This window comes from Balaenoptera acutorostrata, chromosome 4, assembly GCF_949987535.1.
Source record: "Balaenoptera acutorostrata chromosome 4, mBalAcu1.1, whole genome shotgun sequence".
NCBI classification, from domain to species: domain Eukaryota; kingdom Metazoa; phylum Chordata; class Mammalia; order Artiodactyla; family Balaenopteridae; genus Balaenoptera; species Balaenoptera acutorostrata.
The window spans coordinates 46,006,937-46,026,714 of record NC_080067.1 but is presented as its reverse complement, the minus strand read 5'-3'; the positions used below and the strand labels follow the sequence as shown (position 1 = coordinate 46,026,714).

General features: G+C 39.3%; 1 protein-coding gene across 3 annotated transcripts in view; it reads left to right on the top strand.

Annotated features, from left to right (window-relative positions):
* Window positions 1-19,778, top strand: part of IFT80 (intraflagellar transport 80) — a 147,354-nt gene that overhangs the window by 104,629 nt on the left and 22,947 nt on the right. For 2 of the 3 annotated variants that reach the window (XM_057545810.1, XM_057545808.1), the window contains 2 exons: window positions 760-883; window positions 19,350-19,509. In XM_057545810.1, coding sequence (XP_057401793.1) covers window positions 760-883; window positions 19,350-19,509 — 284 coding nt within the window. Of the gene's footprint in view, window positions 1-759; window positions 884-8,155; window positions 8,621-19,349; window positions 19,510-19,778 lie in introns of those variants that run through there. The other variant, XM_057545809.1, reaches the window with a different exon arrangement.

Below are 19,778 nucleotides of genomic sequence, written 5' to 3'. Positions count from 1 at the left end.
TTTAGTTCTTGTCTGCTATTTAAATAAAATATTACCTTAAAATAACTTAGTTACATAGTTAAATAGATATTAATTAAATTATTAAATTTAAATGGCTATTAACTTTTTCTAAGAATCAAATGGCAAAAGGCATTTTGTCAGACTTTTATTATCCTCAAATTTTATTTTCATAATATTTTTAATTTACTGTACTACTAATAAGGATAAGTAAGGATATCAGTATTTAGTTGAATATTGAACAGAATAAATTCATTACTGACTTAAAAAATGTTCAAGATAGTCGAACCACTTACATTAGGGGAGTTCATTCACTTGAATTTTATTATGATTTCAATGAATTTTTCAGTGAACATTTATGATATATACACTCTGTAGTACTCACCAAAGAGAAATGAAACCCAGATCTCCCTTCAATAAATGTATAGGTTAGTGGCAGGAACAGATTCATAATAGTTACAATACACTGTAAGCAGAGCTGAAATAATAGTATGTATAAAATGTTCTGTAGCACAGATAAGATATAATGGTCATTTATTTCTATAAGGAGAGCTGGTCAGGGAGACGAGATCATGTTTGGTCTGGACCCTGAAGTATAAATAGGAATTTGCAAGATGGATAAGGTAGGGAATGATGTACCTTTCATATTGAGGGATGAGTAGAGGGATCAACATAGACTCTCCCACCCTTTTACCCCGAAACTCCACTGCCCATAGAGGCTAACACAGCAATGCGGATAATCTGTTTTATTTCTCATTGTAGGGCACTTGAATTAGCTGTTAAATACAAAACACATGTTGATACAGTGCTTGCCTACCGTCAAAAGTTTTTGGAGACATTTGGTAAACAGGAAACTAATAAACGATACCTGCAGTATGCAGAAGGTGTAAGTATTATGCAGTATTTGATAATAATGTATATGCTTTATAAGTATGTATTATTCATCCTAATGTGACAAAATTTGAATAATTCTTACCATAATCTCTAAAAAAAACTACTTGTTGCCTTTTGATGTTGTCTTATTTTGACTATGTAATTATATTACTGAATATTTTTTCTGGACTCTTATAGCCATGTTTTGATTAACTCAAGTCTGGTTTTATAATATTCGATTTGTGTTAAGGTTGTGTGCTAACTGATACTTTTAGATAAACAGTATAAATGGCAAGGATAAAGGCTTCTAGCTCCTGAATTTTGTCTTCTACCAGCTGCCCTTTCTGCTCCAGGGGAAATACATAAGCACAGAGGGCACTGGCCAGAAAATGGATACTTTGCCACTTTGCAGATTCTAGGGAGCTCAGTTGCACTTCAAAAGGTGCCTGGCCTGGGTAGAGTTTGCCGCCTAGAACAAAAGATTGCTAACCCTTTGCCTCTCAAGTTCCTACCAGAATATAAAGTTTTATAAACCCAATTAGAAAAAAGCCATTCCAGTACACATCAGCACACAGGAGAGCCAGAACAAGGGCGTTTGTCCCAGCGCCTAGAGCAGAAAAGATTGTGGCCACCTGCCCAGATCCTTCTATACTCAAATGGCAGAAATAGAGCTCACCTGTAACCATGCAGATCCAAGAGACTTGTAATCCCAAAACAGGGCCAACCTTGCTCCCAGCTCTGTGAACTAGTTGATTCCTTTAGCCTTTTAGTTGTTCATTTATTCAAAAAATGTTTATGAGTACTAACTCCAGGCCAGGCACTATGCTATGTGTTGAAACAGATATGGCTTCTGTCTTCATGGAGCTTATAGACTGTGGGAGTGCTCCTCCTTGGGGATGGAATAAAATGGAATGTTCTGATTTATCGTAGGGGGCAGAATATATAAGAGGAAGCTTGGGAAGAGGAAGGAAGATGTAGAGAGAAGACACCTACTAAAGGCAACATTATACATTTGCCGTATTTAGAATATTGAGTGTCATGAACCACAGTTTTGGACTTCAGACCAGTCTTCAGGGTAATGAAGTCTTTGGGGCCATTCTTAGTTCTGCAGTGCAACTTTATCATCTGGATCCAGGATAGACACAAGTTGTGGGTTTCTTGGTGGAAAGGGATGTATTTTATAGAAGCTCCACAAAATTTTTTTTGTTTGATTCGGAACTGTTTACTACTGAAATGGATCCTTTGGGAGTTTGGGCTATGAGGGCTTCCCTGGGAGCTCTGAGGGCTATACCCTCAATTCACAGAATATGACAGCAGCCACCAGCACTGAGCGCTAAGCAGCCCAGAGAATCAGTAGTCACCTCATCTTTTTTGTCTCAGTTTTGAAAATATGACAGTATGTTAAAAATGAGCACCCACCTTAAATTTACTTTATTGTATAATTTTTAAGCAGATTAATACTACTCTGCTTCCTCTTCATCATCATTACTAATAATATTATTTTCACTGTGTTCACATTAGGTACTTTTGAGGACATAAAAAATATAGTTTTTACCCTCAAGGAAATTATATTTCAGATATTAAAAACTTAACATTCATATCTTCTTTTTCATTATATACATATTCACCTATAACTAACATATGATACTTCAGTCCCAAGAGTAGTAGAAATGTTCAAAGTGGGAGAATCAGAGCAACACGGCTTTTTTTGGTATTTTGTTTTCTTTTCATCCTGAAACTATATAGGTTACTTTGACTCTCTATGGCACTATGTTCTAGTTTCCTACTTTTCTCCTTCACAAATGTAATTTGGAAGTTAACTAGAAATCATAAAGCAGAATTTTAAGATGAAAATTATCTTTGACTTAAAAATTATCCTAGCCAAAATTGTGATTATATAAACTCTTTATTTCAGAACTAAGAATTGAATAGAAAAAGATCGTTCTTAAAAAGAAATTTATTCTACCTATCTGGTGAACTCAAATGGGCTCACAATGCATAACGTAAAAGTTTATAAGAAGTGAAGTTTGACATACATTCATATTTATGAGCCGTGAAATGTTATTTGGGCCTTTCTAGTTTAAAATATGGAAATCTGAGATCCATACACGGTGTACTATCTTCTAAGAACCCCATTAGAGTCATTATACCTGCTCTACAAGGGTGTTCAGTAAGTATTTGTAAAATAATTTATGAGTCTGGCAAATAAAGTCCACTTGAGGAATACATTCAATCTACTGAATACATACTCTGTGCAGGAAGAGAAGTAGAAGGGACAGGAAATGTTTAAAGCATTATGCTAGGAGAAAGAAAAAAGAGGGAAAAACAGGAGAGAAAATAACAAGAGATTGTTAAGTGATAGCTCATTTGCTGGGTAATTAGTTACCTTTTATTCATTCAATATTTACTGAGCACCTCCTGCAGACAATGTACTCTCCTTGGTGGTTGGGATATAATAGTAAACCTGGCAAACACTGACCCTCCTGAAACTTATATTCAAATGGAGGTGATAGTTAATTATACAGTTAATTGTTCATTTCAGTTGTGATACTTGCCTCGAAGGTAGTGTACATAGTGCTGTAAGACTTTATGAATGACAGGCCTGACCTGGGGTGGGGGGGATCAGCAGATTTTTCTAAGCAAAGCAATTGCTATTGGAGCTGAGTTGTAAAGAATGGATAGTAGAAGCTGACTGAGGGTGTGGGGGGAGGGTGTGGCGATGGCTGTGTTCTAGGCAGAGGGAAGGCTGTGAAGTGGGAAAGAGTGATGAGCAAAAGGGAGATTGACCTGAGGGTTTCATAGGGCAAATTCGGTATATTGGATTTATCCTAAGATTAATGTAAAGATACTGAATGGAAGTGACGTGATCACTTTTCCCCTTTAAAATCCCAGTTCCTAAGTGGAAACGGAAACTTGGAATTTTCCACCAAAGTATCCTTTTTTTCCCCTTTGGAAATTGAATACTTTGTATTTGTTAGTTTTCATTTTTAAAATTTATTTATTTATTCCACAGAATTATCTTGAGTAGGATTTTGTTAGTCAGTTAAGGGATATGATAATAAGAGCAAATGCATGGGATGTTGAAAGAATGGTGAAGGAGTACAGAGTGACTGCCCTGGGTCCTGGGTGCTGGGTCCTGGGTGGCTGGAATATTGATGGGACCAGACATTAAAGAGTCTTAACACTGTGATAATAGACTTTATAATGGAGGCAGTGCAAAGACTTGGAGGTTTGTAATCAAGAAAATGACCTGAAAGATAACTTCTGATGTGGAAGATGGATTGGAGGCAAGGGTGGTGACTAGGAGACCAGTTAGGAGGTTACTGTAATAATCTCAGCAGGAGATGGAGATGGTAGGATTAGTGTAAGAAAAAGTAGCAGTAAAATTAATAGAACATTGTGGTTGGGGGTGGGAGGAGAGGTGGTGAGGTAAGGCAAGACATTTGAGTACAACTTCAGGATTCCTAGTGTTGGTGACTGGTAGAGGAACATGAGCATATACGAGTTTTGGACCTTTTGAGTTTGAATATGTGAAAATAGGCCATTTTTTGAGTTTGAAGTCCCTGTGGGGTGGCCCCTATCGAGGCAGAGATGTCTAGTGGGCAGTTGGAAATATAAATGTGAACATCAGAGGGTGTTGATAAAGGAAGAAGCAGGGCTAGGTAAATAAATTTATGGTCATGACCGTTTAGGAATAGTTGAAGCTGTGAGAGTGGAGGAGATCTCCTAGGGGAAGTATGAAAACGCTGTGCTTGGAACCCCAGTGAATACTAACAGTGAAGAGGTTACTGAGGGGAAGGATATAGGAGAAAAAGAAAAAGAAAAAAAAAAAGACTGAGGACATTTAGAAAGGAGAGCAGAAACCAGAAGAGAACGATATTGTACTGAGAGAGATATTTCAAAGAGCGGTGGTCAGCAAGGTCCAGGGGATGCTCCTACATCAGGACCTTTTTCTTCCCTCTGTCTGTTAGCATGCTCTTCCCCAGATACACCCAGAGACTCGCTCACTCGTCATCAGGCCCTCACGTCAGCTTCTCAGGGAGGCCTTCTCTGATCACTCTGTTTGAAATACAACACCCATCCCCCACCACCAACTCCACCCCGGCGCTATCTCCCTCCCCTGTTTCCAAAACTCTTACCACTATTACTTGTCTTTGTTTATCTTTCTATGAAGACAGTGATTTTTATCTTTTTGTTCACTGCTAAATCCTTGCTCCTAGAGCAATCCAGGGCGTAGAGTGAGCGTTAAATAATTGCTCGTATAGAGAAGGTGTACAGGATGAGGGATTAAAACACTTAATGGTGGCGTTAGTGAAAAGCTTCTGAGGTGTAGTGGGAACACAGTCATATTACAGTGGTCTGGGGAGAGGATTAGAGTCAGGAATGAAAAGAAGAATGAAGGTGGTAGCTTGTAGGGAGACAGAATAGAGAGGGAAGGATAATGAGGAGCAGCCAGTGAAGAGAAGGAAATTGAAATATGTAGGTAATAATTGAAGGCCGATGTCCTAGAGGAGTCAAAGAAAATGAGATCAGGGACTTATGTGAAGAGGTTGCCCTGAGACAGAAGGGAAAGAGATAAGGATGGATACCCTACTTTTATGAAAGGAAGGAAATTAAGTGAATTCATGCCTGATGGCCACTATATTCTCTGTAAAGTAGGAAGCTGATTTTCGGCTGAGAGTAAGAGAGATGGGGTAGAGGATGGAGAGCCATTTGCTATGATTTCAAAATTATTGTTATGTGAATGGGAAGAATTGACCAACTAGGGACTAGAATAAGAAGTGCCAAATAGTATTAACACTCCCTAGACTAGAAAAGGATGTGTTGTAGTGTAGAAGTCACTTGACAGCTGTCATGAGTACATCCTTATCTAAAACTCACTATTAAAAATACTCTATTCCAGAGACTAAATTATCAGGAGAACATTGTTCTAAAACTGGACAAATGCCAGAGTGAAAGTGAAACATTTATTTTCAGTAGGATAGCTGTCAGCTGACACCCTCATTTGTACTATAACAAGTAACTAATATAGATGTCATCAATCTGCTTGATGCACTTCTGATGCAGCTGAGCAACAGTTGTTTAGTGTATCATCAATATATGGTTTTATTGTGATTGATTTGAAAAACATATGTAAGTCAATTTAAGCCTGGAAGAAGGCCAAGGCATTCATCAAGTTTTGTCTTTCTCTTTGCAAATGTTTTCTTAGATGAGTTGTTTTGCCATTTAAAAAACATCAAGTTCTGACCTGATTGAAAAATGAGTCTTTCAAATAACCTAACATTTGCTCTGCCTTTCGATAAGCTGTCACTTGCATCTTAGCACAGACATTCATCTTCTATGAGTAAGAGGGATTCTCTTAATTCATCAATTTTATGTATTATAGACAAGTATATGGAATGATTATCTAAAAAATATCCACAAATTACTTCACAGAAATTTAGAGAAAGGATATTGGAATAAAAAAGAACCAAATACTTAATTCTACCTACTTCCAACACAAAATAAAAGAGGCGTGAAGTCCTGTTAAGGTTAAATTAGTCTCAGTTACTTAAGGTAAATCTGTTCAGGCAGCAAGTAGTAACGCAGTCTGCTTTAATACTGCTTATTCTACTCAGCTCCCCTACATGGAGGCGAAAACCTATTCACTTTTGGCTCAGTCTCAGGAGTTTGGGTTTATTTCAAAGTAAATCAGAGTTAGTTTTAGGTAGGACCCAGTTTTTCCCATGTCTTGCCTGAGAGGACACACATTCCTTAATTAGTGATCTCCAAACTTTTAAAAATAGTAGAAGCCTTTTCCCTAAAGAAATTGTTTATTGAATTCAGAGCAGAGTCCATTCCTAACACTATGTCTGTTGATTTAGTAGAGGGGCAGGGCTGGATTTTGGGGGGTCTGGTGGTTGGCTGAAACCAGATAAAAATATTATCACTTTTTTTTTTTTTTTTAAACGGCTCTGATGTCCTGCTAGCCATCTTTTTTTTTTTTAATTTTTTAAATTTATTTATTTATTTTATTTATGGCTGTGTTGGGTCTTCGTTTCTGTGCGAGGGCTTTCTCCAGTTGTGGCAAGCGGGGGCCACTCTTCATCGCGGTGCGCGGGCCTCTCGCTATCGCGGCCTCTCTTGTTGCGGAGCACAGGCTCCAGACGCGCAGGCTCAGCAACTGTGGCTCACGGGCCCAGCCGCTCCGCGGCATGTGGGATCTTCCCAGACCAGGGCTCGAACCCGTGTCCCCTGCATTGGCAGGCGGATTCTCAACCACTGTGCCACCAGGGAAGCCCTATCACTTTTCAGTTATTCTTTTTATGTCTTTCAGCCTTGCTTTCCCACTACTTCCTCTAATATCTTTTCATCATTTTCTTTTTTTCATGAATTTATCTATTTTATTTACTTATTTTTGGCTGTGTTGGGTCTTTATTGCTGTGCATGGGCTTTCTCTAGTTGTGGCGAGCGCGGGGGGGCTATTCTTTGTTGCGGTGCGCGGGCTTCTCATTGCAGTGGCTTCTCTTGTTGCAGAGCACGGGTTCTAGGCGCACGGGCTTCAGTAGTTGTGGCGCGTGGGCTCTAGAGCACAGGTTTGGTAGTTGTGGCGCAAGGCCTTAGTTGCTCCGCGGCATGTGGGATCTTCCCGGACCAGTGTTTGAACCCGTGTCCCCTGCACTGGCAGGCGGATTCTTAACCACTCTGCCACCAGGGAAGCCCGCATCATTTTCTTACCACCAAGTCTTCCTATTATTTTAAAAGTTGTGAAGGAGCCCCTTTTGCAGAGTATGCTCTGGGGAAGCAGATGCTCCCCTATCTTTCTCCATAGGTAGGCTCCTAATGGAAACGTCAGTATAAAAGCGGTGAAGAGTTGACCCATTTGAAACATGGCCTACTGTTTCAAAAATGGAGCCCTGTCCATTCTCCCTCTTGTTTGGAGGAGAGCAGTCCATCTTCTCTCGCTTCTACCCCCTCGAACCTGAGGCACCGGAGCAGAATCCTAAGGCTCCATGGGACAGTTTAGATGTGCCTTTTATAAAAAGCTACAACTAGATTTTGGTCTTTGGTATCACAATGAGAGTCTTTGCTTTTTATTGTGATAATTGTTCTATTAGGTCTTATTCTTAATGCTATTTCATTTTTGGGGGGAGCATTATCTCTTCTTAACTTTTCTTTCCTGCCCTCTTTTTTCTCTAATGTTTTGGAAGTCATGTGTTCTGTTTTTGTCTACTCTTAGTTACTTTGCATTAAACAAAAATGTCTTATACTATATATGCATGTTTCTTCTTTTCTTCTACTGCAGCTCGAAATAGATTGGGAGAAAATCAAAGCCAAAATTGAGATGGAAATTACTAAAGAAAGAGAGCGATCCTCAAGCAGCCAGCCCAGCAAGAATATTGGTCTTAAGCACTAAATGCCATGCTTACCTTTAAGAAGTTTTACCTTTTGAAACTGATTCTGATTAACCAAGGATAAGCTTGTTTTCCTTGCTTAAAAAAAGGCAGAATCTCTAAGTATAAGCACTTGCTGTGTATTTAATACCAAAAGGATATTCAGAAAGACTAAGCACAAAATAATTGGTATAATTTCATCTTTTATATTTTTAGTCCAATAATTAGCAAAACATCCTATATATTTATGATGCATCTATGTAGTATTGCTTACATTCCAGTTTTCTGTCCATTATTTTATCCCTGAATCTTCAGTATGAACAATATTAATGCTGATAATAAAACATTGGACTCTTTAAAATGTATGTTATCATTAATTTCTATTTGATCTCAATTGTAAAGTACTCCAAAAGTTTATTTATACAACAACAAAAAAATGAAGCTTGACTTATGAAAGTATAAAATAATACATATACTTATATACCAATGTTCATAGCAGCATTTTTCACAATAGCAAAATGGTGGGCAAAAAAAGATGGCCATCAACAGATGAATGGATAAAAAATATGTGGTATTTACACACAGTGGAATATTATCCAGCCTTTAAAGAGAATGAAATTCTGATACATGCTACAACATGGATGAACCTTGAAAATACTATGCTAAGTGAAATAAGCCAGACACAAAAGGTCAAACATTGTATGATCCCACTAACATGAGATACCAAAAATAGGCGAGTTCACTGAGTCAGAAAGGCGAATAGTAGTTGCCAGGGACTGTGGGAGGGAAAATTGGGGAGCTATTGTTTAATAAGTTCAGAATTCCTGTCTGGCATGAATGAGTTGTGGAAATGGATAGTGGTGATGGTTGCCCAACATTGGAAATGTACTTAATGCCACTGAATTGTACACTTGAAAATGGTTAAAATGGTAAATTTTGTTATATATGTTTACCATAATTTTAGAAATATATCTAGAATGGGCAAGAAATATTTTCCTCATTCCTCTTCTGACTTGAGAATGTTTAGGCACTAGGCCCTAGAGTCTGAATTTGTGAAAATCTCCTTAAGTGATCAATCTGTTTGACTAGCCTTAATTCAGTATGTCCCAAAACTATTATTACCACAAAGCTTTTTAACATTGACACAAATAATCCTTAGAAATTCTTCCATGAAGCCATTTTTGGAAATGGTATATTATAGAGTGGGCATAGGCATATGCATGGGAAAGTGATTACCTCTCTCACCCCCATTTTAATTAATATATCTAGTTTTTTTTAATGAAAATGTTCCTATCTTTTCAACATATTCCTTTTTCTTTCTGGAATGTTGGCATGTTCTTTTCTTCATCCAGATGCCGGGTACAAAGGTGTGTCAGTTTGTGAAATATGATTGAGCGGTTTACTTATAAGTTGTACTGATACATTTATGTATGTTTTCTATATTATGTTATATGACAGTAGAAAGTTTAAAAAAAGATGGTCAAAAGAGTAAACTTTATATTATATTTATTTTACTACAATTTAAAAACTCAAAAAATATAATGAAATGTGTCTGCATTCTACCAATTCTCTGATAACCAGCTAGATGCCCTACCATTCAATTCAATTCTGACACTACCCAGAGTTAGTGTAGGTCGGACAAGTTAAAGGGCAAAATCTTCAGCTAGACTGCCCTTATTTCAGTTGCCAGTCGCTAGTGGGGACCCCAGGATACCCACATCTCTCCGACTTGGCTCCAAATTTATGGGTTCTTACCACCCCCCTTTAGGTTTGATAATTCACTAGAATGACTCACCAAACTCACTGAAAAATTTTCTATTACAATTTTATTGTAAAAGATACAACTTAGGAACAGCCAAATGGAAGAGATGCATAGAGCAAGGTCTAGAAGGAAGGAGAGATCTGGGGGGAAGTGGGAGACACAGAGCTTCCATGCTGGCTCCTCCTCGTGGAACCCCGGCACGTCATCCTCCCAGCACGTCAATACGTTCACCAACTAGGAGGCTCCCCCAGGACTTGCTGTCCTGAATTTTGTATCAAGAGTTTTATTACGTAGGCACAGTTGATTAAATCACTGGCTATGCGATTGAACTCAATGGCCAGCTCCCTTCCTCTCCCTGGAGGTCAGGTGGCTAAAAGTTTTAGCCCTCTAATCATGTGGTGACCAGCCCTCATCCTGAAGTTCTCTAGCCACCCCCACTCATTAGCATAACAAAGATATTCCTCTCACTCTGGAAATTCCAAGGGTTTAGGAAGCTCTTTACCAGCCCCCCTCCCCAAGACCAGATACATCCTTTATATATCATAGGCTACTCCCTGGTCTTTGATCATGGGATCTTTTATAGCAAAAGGAACATACCTGACTGAGCATAACAGATACAGCAACACTTGGAGGAGTCAATGTGGAGTAAGGATAGGAAGCTATTAAACTCAATTTCCCAATACATTTGATGATCAATATTGGCATTATCTTTCCAATAATGCCAGTGTTATAGCACATCACATTATGGTAGATGTAACCTGAAAAATAAGAATCAAAGATACTGACACATTTACTGGAGTCTCATCCAGTCGCAGATAATCAGCCCAATCCATCGTCATATCATATGATGGGATGTGTCAGGGTTTCCACTCAATCTTGTCAGGTTCAAAAGCAGGAGTGGTCTCAGCAATATATGACTTCACACTTTCAGGCGTTTGGTATAATTGGACTTAAGAGACAATATCATTTCTTGCTCTGAGCTTCCTTCCAAGCATTACCATTGGAATTCTCTCATTGCATAACTCAGTTATTATTCATTTACCCTTGGCTACTTAACTGTTTCTTCTGTTTGTACTCAAACCTTTTCACCTTGGAAGGAACATTAGGTTCAGCCACTGTGCTGGTCTAGATCACAGGCAGCAGTAAGAGTCTAGCCAAGTGCCTCCCGCTCTGTCCACTCCCATCCACGTAAGATAGGGTTACATAGGTACAGAGTTAGCGGGCTCTTTCTTCCAATAGGCAATGTAACTGTTTTCACTGTTAGCCCCAGTATTGCCTGATGGAGCGAAAGCACAACCCACCCCATCAGGCCCTTAGGAACTCTGACATAAAGGACCTTGCTGCTCAGGAATCATCCCTGCTTCCAGCAACGTAGTTGCATCCTTGGTCCAGGGACCACTGCCTCAAGTAGGAAGAAGAAAGTTAAGGTGATACGGGAAAGAGAGAAAACAGTAGCGTTGTCACACGGGCATCCTCACCCACCCCCTCATCCCCACATCCAGAAAAGCAGAGGGATTTGTCCAGTGAGGACAGTCCCTCAGCCCCGCTCATGTTGACTGTGAGCACACATTCGTGAGGACATGTAAACCAGCCTTTCATGCCTCTCTCTCCTCCCATTATTTTTTTTATAAATGTCTGTTGTTTTTGTTGTTTCTTTGGTTTTTTTTTTCTTTTTTGGCTGCGCTGCTCAGCTTATGGGATCTTAGTTCCTCGACCAGGGATCGAACCCGGGCCCCTGGCAGTGAAAGCGCTAAGTCTTAACCACCGGACCGCCAGGGAATTCACTATCTCCCCCCTTTTAGACAAGCAATGTTTTGATTGCTCCTTCTAATTCTTTACCAAACTGTTACTCTGAGGAAGATATCTCTCTGCCCGTTGTTGGACACAATGGTCTGTAAATAGTGTTCCTTGGTCTGAAGAAACGTGACACAGTGGTCCAAATCAGTGCAGTATCTTCTGTTCCAGTTCTTTTGCAGTACTCCGATCATTTGCAACTACCCCTGGGGAAGCAAAGCCCAGTCCAGAGTCAGAGCTATTCTTGTCAGGATGCACTTGCCGTCCCCCAGGGCTACCGGCATCAGCCTGACTTGCCAGCTCTGGGCCAGCACTCCCCCTCGGGAATCTGCCCCAGAGCCAGCTGTAGTCTCTGTGTCTCTTGTTGGCAGACAGAACAGTTCTTGTTGGCGTTTTGTGACTCAGAGGATACCAGAGGAATACGTCTAGATCGAGCCCATCTCTGCATTGCTGCAGCCCACCCCCCAGTGTCCACCCGTTTCACAGACCCAGGTGGCTACATCAAGTGAGCACACTAGGGTATCTGCTTGTCGATTCTAATCGCCTTCTGATGCAGGAAGGGGGTTCTTCTGATGGCATTGACGTGGCCTACTTTAATGCACCCCTCAAATTCCTGTAATGATTTCCATAGAGCCATGCCCTGTTTCCACTGGCCTCCCAATAGGCCAATCTTCCATTGACCTTCTGCCTGACCACATGGCCAGGTCATTGGCCACTGCCTATGAGTCGGTAAAGATCCAAACATAAGGGTAAGCAGCATGCAGTGCAGTTCACCAAGCTGATTTGTTTTTATCTTTTTCCATCAGAGTGGTGGCCTTCCAAACAGAATGTTGTCTGTTCATGTTGAAACTGCCATCCATAAACCAAGCAGCTCTTTGTTGGTCAGTTGAGAGCTGTTTATAGGGCACTGTCCAAGTAATCACAGAATTTGGCAGCTCCTCACGTGGTTCCAAAGTCAGTCCTGGGGAAGAGAGTCTACCCACTCGTGGATACACTTCATTCCTTGGTAGCATGTTCCTGTACAAACCATGTCTATTTTATTATAGAACTCTTCTGGGCACTGCCTTCTTCATTAGAGCATTTCTCTGACATCACCAGACATCATGGGTATTTCAGGTTGCAAGATTATTTTATGCCTTTCAGTCACATGGGCATTTCCAGTTAATGTCTGGTGGCAAGCTAGTAATTGCCCCTCAAATGGAAATTTTCTAGTCCGCAATTCCAGTAGTCATTGCTGGGAGGTGATTACAGGCTTTCGCCATAAACCACAGTTACACTCCGCACACAGCTATTGTACAGAGGATTTGTCCAGACAAGCACTCCAGCTCTTATAAAGTGTAGGCTTGGGCAATCTTATTCATTCCCATTTAGCATGTGACTTGAAGGAAGAGTTTACATGCCTTCTATTTTACAATACTACGTAGGGGAAATATTCCCCAGTCAGATGCAATATCTATCCCCATAATACATTCAGGTAAAAAAGTCATAACCACTTCATATAAACCCGTTCACCTGATGGAATTAAACTATTGCATTTCAATATCCCCTCAATATACTTTGCCTCCCATTAGAACTTTACCAACAGATTTTGGTACTATAGTGCACAGGGCTCCCAGGTCAAGTGTGCCCGAAACCTCCCCACCTTCTAACCATTTTACTCACGTGCATAAGGCTTTTGGTCCCCAGTGAAGGGTTGAGCCAAGGGACTGAGGCCCTTTTATCAATCTTTATCTTGATTAATCTCCCTATTACTTCAGGTATTTTCAGGATGAGTACCTCATTGTAATCTTTGCCTTGCAGTTTTTAAAATTCCTCCAAATTGCGTAAAATAAAGCAGGCTTTGGGAGGACCTTTAATGTTGAAGGTCTAGCAGGAGGTCCTCCCAAATTTCAGTAGTGCTGTATTAAGACTTTTGTTTCAATTCCATCTATGTCCATTTTATTCTTCCCATTTCTTAATAACCATGAAAAGATTTCCACCCCACTGGAGTGAGTCCCTCGATTCTCCCATCTGTCTCTCCCACTTCCTTTAATGTTTTTGGTATTTGTAAGACGCACGTGAGCAAGCTGAGGAAGCAAATCTGATAAGGCTTCTCAGACTGTTGTTCAGTTTTGCAGCAGTAAGATGACATGCAGTGCCCATGGGAAAGGGGCCCCCTTAATCACAGCATTTACCATGATGTGGGCGGATGAACAGTCCCATCATCACAAAGCCAGTTCCACGCAGTTTGTATGTAAAGCATTTCAGCTGCTTTATCTGGGGTATTCTACTTGGCATTTATTTGGGAAGCTGGAAAGTTCTCCTCCGGGTAAACACACTTTACAGCAGTTTTATTTAGTCCACTAGGCTGGCTGTTCCCTTGGGAATAACCTGCTGTGGGTCTGCGTCATGTATAGCTATCTATGACTGTCCCATACTGAGCTGTGGGTCCTGTATCCACCCAAATGTGCTTGTTCACTCTGCAGTATTCAAAACCAAAGATACTGCCCCTAAATTTGTCACTCTCACAATCCGTTTTAGCAAAGCTTCTGCAGGGAGCCAATGATAACTATCCACAAAATGAGAAACCTCCTTCACACTGTACCTTCAAATTTCAATAGTTTCTTGGTTTTGCCCTCCCGCTACATGGGCTACTTTCTTGGTGACCAGAGGTCTTGGAGGTACTTTCCATTGTCCCACCATAAGTTTTCCTTTGGGGGGCAGGTTTGAGGCCAGTGACCATAGTCCTGAGCTTGGTTCTCAATCAAGATTCACCCCAGCATTCTCTTTTACTCTCATTTTAGCAGTTACAGATAACAATACCCAAGAGATTGTATGTTTAGTATATTTCTTATTTTGCCTTTCCTTAAGTATCCACATGTCTAGTGTTAAATGGTAGAATGTAATCGAATAGAGATAAAGTAATATTTACAATGTGCTAGAGAATTAAATTAGAATTTTTATATACCCATAATAGTAGAATCTACTGCCAATTTTCCTGTGTTTTCTCCCCTGCCTTTCAATATCTGCCATTAACATAATATTAATTTCTCTTCATTTTCTGTGTTTTTAATGTAGATGAAAATATGCACAATGAAATGCACAAAATGTAATTATTTTCTCTACCTGCTACCTGTTCTGATTAGCTATCTGTGTCACAAAATGTAATCCTAGAAAGGATTATATGAATGGATTCAGGACTATAATGAATTTGTCTTTGACTTAAAAGAAAATACTAGATAGTATTTGCAATGAAACTAAAATTTGTATCTTTTAAGTCCAGTGACATTCAGTCAAAACTGTTAGAAAAATAGTTATAATTTAAAAATTGTAATTAAGTCAACAAAATTCCTTTTTGTGGCACTTGTCTTCCCAGAATAAAAATCTTTTTTCCCCATTCTTGATGACTACCTGCATTTCAAATGGCAAAATTCATTTATTAAGCAAATCACTCTTGAGCACCTACTGTGGCCTGGGCACTGTTCTAGGTGACAGAACCTTGTAATGCCTTGTAATGAGCAAAACAGAGGAATATTCCTGTCCTCTGGTGAAGCTGACATTTTGGTGGGAAGGACAAAGACCGTAAGCAAATAGGCAAAAAACATATAGTATTTTAGATATAAATGAGTAGAGACAAAGCACAAAGGAGATAAAAATGATGGGGGGGGGCGGGGATGTGACTTTCAATAGAGTGTACGAGAAGGTGTCACTGAGATGGTGCAATTTGCGCAAACACTACAAGGAAAGTGATGCTCAATTTCGATTTCTGCTAAATAACATACAGGAAAATCACCAAATAAACTTCCTAGTAAATGAGCTTATGTCATCCCTCTTTAACCCAATTTAAAATGTGCTCATCGACAAAAGTAGTTCTACATGTTGCGACATTAATAGTCATCATCGCGCAGAATATGGCTTACTTGTGAATAGAATTTACTTATGTAGTCATAATAATGTAAACACTGAATATTTATCTAACCAAATTATAATTATTCAGGTCCACAATCCCATATCTGAAACCCTTGGGCCAAATGTTTCAGAATTCAAATTTGTTTACAAAATATAGTGGATATTAAATTTTTTTTTTTTTTTTTTGGTAATACAGCTCATAGATCATTTATTACAGAACAACCCCAGAAGGGTCTCAGCTAACACTTCCTAATCAAACATATTACTATTTCTGCAGTGCAGCATAGGGACATTTACATTAAACAATATGAATAAAGATTAGAAGTAGTTTCTCACCAGGTTTTGCTGCCAAATGAGTTCAGTTTGGGTCAATTATGAAACATTTTTTGGATTTAGAATTGTGGAATGAGATCGTAGATTTGTTTTGGAGGGATTGGGGTGCATATGTTGGATGAGGATAGACGAAAGGTTGAAAAAAGAACTAAATCTTCATTTTTCATAGTGGAAAGGCAATAGATAATGCTAAAAAAAACCCCCAAATCAGGAAATAATAAACATTTATTTAGTGAGATGGCAGTAAAAACTAAAAGAGCCAGCTAAAAGGGCTGAAAGTGGTTGCTTTTGGGGAGAGGGAGATTGAGAAGGAGTCCATTCCCACTGTTTTTCACAACAAGCCTCAGAGAGCTATTTGCTTACTTAAATATGTGCATGTATCACTTTGGTAAAAACAAAAATTGACTCTTAAAAAGTGACTGAGTGGAAAAAAATATGCAAACCACATATCTGACAAAGGACTTGCACCAGAATATATAAAGAACTGTCAAATCCGAACAGTAAAAAACAATCCAATTAGAAAATGGGCAAGAGACACGAACAGACATTTTGCCAAAGAGGATATGCAGATGGCAAATTATGCACGTGAAAAGACATTCAAAATCTTAGCCAATAGGGAAATGCAAATTAAAGCTACAACAATCAGAATAGCTAAAATAGAAATTGATGATAACACCAAATGCTGGCAAGGATGCAGACAAACTGGATCGCTCATATATTGCCCATGGGAATATAAAATGGTATAGCCACTAATGAAAGGAGTATGGCAGTTTCTTGCAAAACTAAACATGCGCGAACCGTACGACTCTAGTTGCGGCAAGCGGGGGCTACTCTTTCTCATTGCGGTGGCTTCTCTTGTTGCGGAGCACGGGCTGTAGAGCGCAGGCTCAGTAGTTGTGGCTCACGGGCTTAGTTGCTCTGAGGCATGTTGCATCCTCCCGGACCAGGGCTGGAACCCGTGTCCCCTGCATTGGCAGGCGGATTCTTAACCACTGTGCCACCAGGGAAGTCCCTGTGGTACATTTATATCATGGAAAACTATTCAGTTGTTAAAAGAAAACGAATGCTACACACAACTTGAGTAGATCTCTAGAGAATTATGCTAGGTGAAAAAAAAAAAAACAATCTCAAAAGGTTATATACTGTATGCTTCCATTTATATAACATTCTTGAAATAACAAAATACAGATATGCAGAGCAGATTAACAGATGTCAGGGGTTAAGGGTGAGTGAGAGGGAGGGGGGGTGTGGCTATAGGGCTATAAAGGGTGGCACCAGAAAGCTCTGAGGCACAGTTCTGTATCTTGATTGTAGTGGTGGTTACACGAAGCCACACGTGACAAAATGGCATAGAAACAAAAACATTAAGCGCAAAATAGTACTATATATATATTTACTATGAATACATCTATGTGTAGTAAAAATACACAGAGAGTATTCTGAAAAGATATTGGAGGAGTGAGCTGGGAATTGAGAGAGCAGGGGTGTTAGAGGGGACTTTGCCATAACGTTTTCTTTTCTTTCTTTAAAAAGAACATGTATTTGTTATTACTGGAGTAACTGAAAATTGAAGCAAAAAATGCTGGAAGTTTCTATACATTTGTTGGCATATCTCAGTGTAATGTCATAAAAGATGGATTTTAAAACTGAATTTCTGGGAATTCCCTGGTGGTCCAGTGGTTAGGACTTGGCGCTTTCACGGCCAGAGCCCGGGTTGGATCCCTGGTCGAGGGAGTATGATTCTACAAGCCACGTGGCAAGGCCAAAAAATAAAATATTAAAAAAAAAAAAACCTGAATTTTCTCCAGTGTGTGTGTGTTTCTATTATTCTATTGCTAGTTCTTTTCACTTCATGACATATATCGTAAACATATGCCCATATTAATACATGTCTTATCACATCATTTTAAAGGTTGAAGAATATCTCTTTGTATGAATGGAGCGTAGTTTATTTAATCGGTGTCATACTATTGGATAATTAGGTAATTTTCAATACTTCACCATTAGACCAGTGCTTTGACGGATATCTCTGTAATCCTATTTTGCACAGGACCCTGACTGTTTCCATGGGATAGATTCCCAGTGGGGGGACTGCCGAATCAAAGCTATGTACATTTTAGGGCTTTTGATGAGTACTAAAGGTCTGCTTCTGACACATTCTGGAATTCAGAGGCTCCTCAAAGCTCAGTGAAGAAAACTTTTTTCATGGCTGCCAAGTCAACCTTGACCTTTCCTCTCTCTCAAATCCATTCACAGTGGTAACACCAACCACCGCATATATAGTCTTCACTGGGTGCCAGACTCTAAGAGCTTTACCCTCTGATGTGCTACTTTTAGCTTCCTTTTCAGAAGTAGAAATCGAGGAACAGAGAGGTTAAGCAATTCAGTTGGAAACACAGCCCTGATAAACTTTGGATCTGGGGTCAGAAGCCTCGAGAACCTGGTCCTAGAATCTATGCCACCCACTGCTTCTTGGGAAATGCTTTTTTTTTCCAATTGAAATATATTGACATATAACGTTGTATTAGGTTTAGGTGTACAGCATGACGCTTTGATATCTGTATATATTGCGAAAAAATCACCAGAGTAAGTCTAGGTCACAACCATCACCACACATAGCAACTTTAAATTATAAAGCACAGTATTGCTAACTATAGTCACCATGCTGCACATTAGATCCCCAGGGCTTATTTAAGTTATAACTGGAAGTTTGTATCTTTAACCATCTTCACCCCCTCTACCACCCCACCCCGGCCTCTCTCTGGCAATCACCAATCTGTTCTCTGTATTGATGAGTTTGACCTTTTTAGATTCCACCTATGAGTGAGAACATACAGTATCTTTCTCTGTCATACAGTGTCTGTATTTCATTTAGCATAATGCCTTCAAGATCCATCCATGTTATCACAAATAGGAAGATTTCCTTCTTTTTTATGGTTGAATAATATTCCATTATTATTATTATATATATATATATAATGGAATATATATATATATATATATATATATATATATATATATATATAACACAATTGTTTTATCCATTCACCTGTTGATGGACACTTAGGTTGTTTCTATCTTGGCTATTGTAAATAACGCTGCAATGAACATGGGGGTGCAGACATCTTTTTGAGATAGAGATTTCATTTCCTTTGGGAAAAAGCATCAGGAGTTAAAGAGTTCCTGTGCTACATTTTTTAGATCTCTTGAAAAATTGTAGTGAGCTACAATGTTATGCCATTGACCTATACTGAGGATCTCATTCTTAGAAGCTCTATGGAAAATGTTTAGTGTAAAGATGGTTGAATATGTTATTCCTGACATTACAGCGTCTTCTCTATGAAAACTCACAGAAGCTTCTCCGAGATCTCAGTACCAGGAAGACTGTGCCCCTCTCAAGCAGCTGGTTTGGATTTGACTTACAAACGCTGAATCCTTTAACTTATCTGCTTTTTCTTTGTATTTCCTGCTACAAAGCTCAGAACCAAGGTATGGCCTTATTTTTACAACTTTGTTTTCCCCCTTTGCCTTCAAATCTTTTTCGGTGTAAGTTACAGAATAGCTGGATGTCTAGATGAATAGGTGCATAGATGAGTGGATGGACAGATGGAATAATTGGTGTATTTGTAGTTTGATTTCTTTTTTTTCTTTTTTTTACCTTTTAAGTTCTATCTTTTGGAGACCTGTAAAACAAGATTAATTCCGTTTCTACAAGTTCACCTTTTAAACGTTTAATGACAGTTATTTTCCCTGGGCTG